This window comes from Gregarina niphandrodes (assembly GCF_000223845.1).
Source record: "Gregarina niphandrodes unplaced genomic scaffold scaffold00004, whole genome shotgun sequence".
In the NCBI taxonomy this organism is placed as follows: Eukaryota; Apicomplexa; class Conoidasida; order Eugregarinorida; family Gregarinidae; genus Gregarina; species Gregarina niphandrodes.
Window position 1 is genome coordinate 135388 of NW_011645775.1, and position 2123 is coordinate 137510.

At 54.0% G+C, this 2123-nt stretch overlaps 1 protein-coding gene across 1 annotated transcript; it reads right to left on the bottom strand.

Moving 5' to 3' along the window:
- Positions 1–71: 71 nt before the first annotated feature.
- Positions 72–620, bottom strand: GNI_028300 (hypothetical protein; the record flags this gene model as incomplete). Its single annotated transcript, XM_011130806.1, has 1 exon — positions 72–620. The coding sequence occupies one exon, from the start codon at positions 618–620 to the stop codon at positions 72–74; it is 549 nt and encodes a 182-aa protein (XP_011129108.1).
- Positions 621–2123: the final 1503 nt, after the last annotated feature.

The window sequence follows — 2123 nt, forward strand, 5'->3', positions numbered from 1 at the left end:
CAATGTATGTTAAGTCCTTTAGGATCTCTTTTTTAGACTACGGAGGTACCAAATCACTGGCTGGAGGGAACTTATTTACGGGCAAGCAAGTGCCGGCGATCACTGTCTTCGACACGAGTCCCAGCTCTGTGAAGAATGTGTGTGCCTACGTTGGATTTGAGGCCTAGCATGACTGCGACTTTCTTGAGGATGTCCAAGGGCAATAGTCCCAAATCCTCGTTGAGTAACGGACTGGTCTTCTTCCATTCATTCCAGTCACTCCAGCCTTGGTCGTCGGGCCGGACGTCTCGGACCCTTGCCCCTTCCGCCTCTCCGGAGTTGTTTCCCGAATCTTTCTCCAAGGGATTTCCCTCTACGGAGTGATTTTCGACAACGGCATCCTGAGGGTCAGTGGCAGCACACAGAGGGTCAGTGGCAGCACACAGAGGGTCAGTGACAGCGTCTTCGGAGTCTGCGTCTTCGGAGTCTGTGAGGACAATTGTGAGGGCCTGCCTCAGTCTGTCGACAATGTCGTCCCGACGGCACGAGTCATTCGGACAGCACTGTATATCGACGGCTGGCTGCACGAACCCCGAGCCTGTAAGATCGTCCATGCCCACTTCGCGCACAACCGTGATCATCCCGTCAAGCTCTGTGCCAACCAGTCGAGTAGTTGGCTCGTCACCTAGTTGAGTAGCTGGCTCGCTTCTGCCTTCGGTGGCAGAGCGGTCGCTGAAGGCATGGTCGTTGGGGGCATGATGCACCTCTGTGGATTCGATGCTGCTGCCTCCGGGAGACGCCGTGCCGCCGTGAAGCATTCGGATGCTGTGTGGCACTGAACCACGAGGCATAGAACCACGAGACATACTGACGGCCAACGAGCAACAAGGCATACCGGCGTCCACTGAGCTTCGGTCCACTGAGCTTCTGTCCACTGAGCTTCGGTCCATTGAGCCGCGGTTCGACAAGGATCGCTCTGACACGGGTCGCGGAGACACCGGCACGAACGGAGAGAAGTACGGAGCCGGAAATGGGTTGACGATGATCGTCGGTGACCCGTGCGAGGTCTCCACCCCGCGAGTCGGAGACCCAGGCTTTGCAAGGAACGACTGAGGCGAGTCCTTTCCAGGCGAGTCCTTTCTAGTTGGTGTATTTCTTAAGGTTGGTGGAAGGTCGGATATTTCCTCCAGCCATTCCGTGTCTCCGGCGGTTCTGTCTAACTCGAGAAAGTCCGCTTGAAAGAGATCTGGGTGGAAAACTTCACGTCCTAGAATTCCGACGGCCCGATCAGAATCGAACACACTAGAATCAAATGCACCACAGTCAAGTACCTGCTGAGTGACTTGTACCGATGAGGTGGTGCGCAGATCCGGTGTGCCTCCTCTGCTCTTGTTTCCCCTTGCTTTCCGCAGTGTGTGTGTGAAATGTGATTCAGTCACTTTAAGTTCTTTCAATCGAGATATCTCAGATCTGGATCCTCCGATGGACTCTCGGCTTTCCAACCCGCCGAACTTCGATCCTTTATTCCTGTGTTTGCCGGCGGCTGAGTGGGCCATAAAGGAGTCGTAAAGAAAGCGTCGTTCGTCGAAAGTATCGGGAGCGACCGAGCTCCTGACCGAGTCCCGGACAGAGTTAGCACCCGAGTCGCCGCACGCCTGGGAGTTATTCCTGGGAGGAGGTCCTGAGCCCTGACTCCCATGAGCCTCGCCTCGACTGCTGGTTCTCCTTTTTTTCTGGTGTGCTGAACTAACTTCCGGGTCTCTGCTTGGTGAAACGTGTCCTGCAGCCGAACCACGTCCTGAACTATTTGGTGCGGTCGGGAGTGACCCGCCGTCTGGTTGACTTGCTCTGGAGGAGATTAAGACCGGTTCCAAAGACACTAACTGGGACATAACTTCACCACCCATATATTGTAACCGTTTGATGGCCGCATGTATTATACCAAGACGGTCTCTCAGGCTGGCCGCAAATAGCACTGGAATCGTTGTCGAGTAGTCTTTGTGACCAGCTACACTCCAAATCTTCGCTCTAAGTTCATTCCAGTTCACCTCCTGAATGTTGCGACTATGATTAACGTCGGAAGTATCTAATATTGGAAGTGTCCAATGATGGAAGTGTCTAATATTGGAAGTGTCCAATGTTGG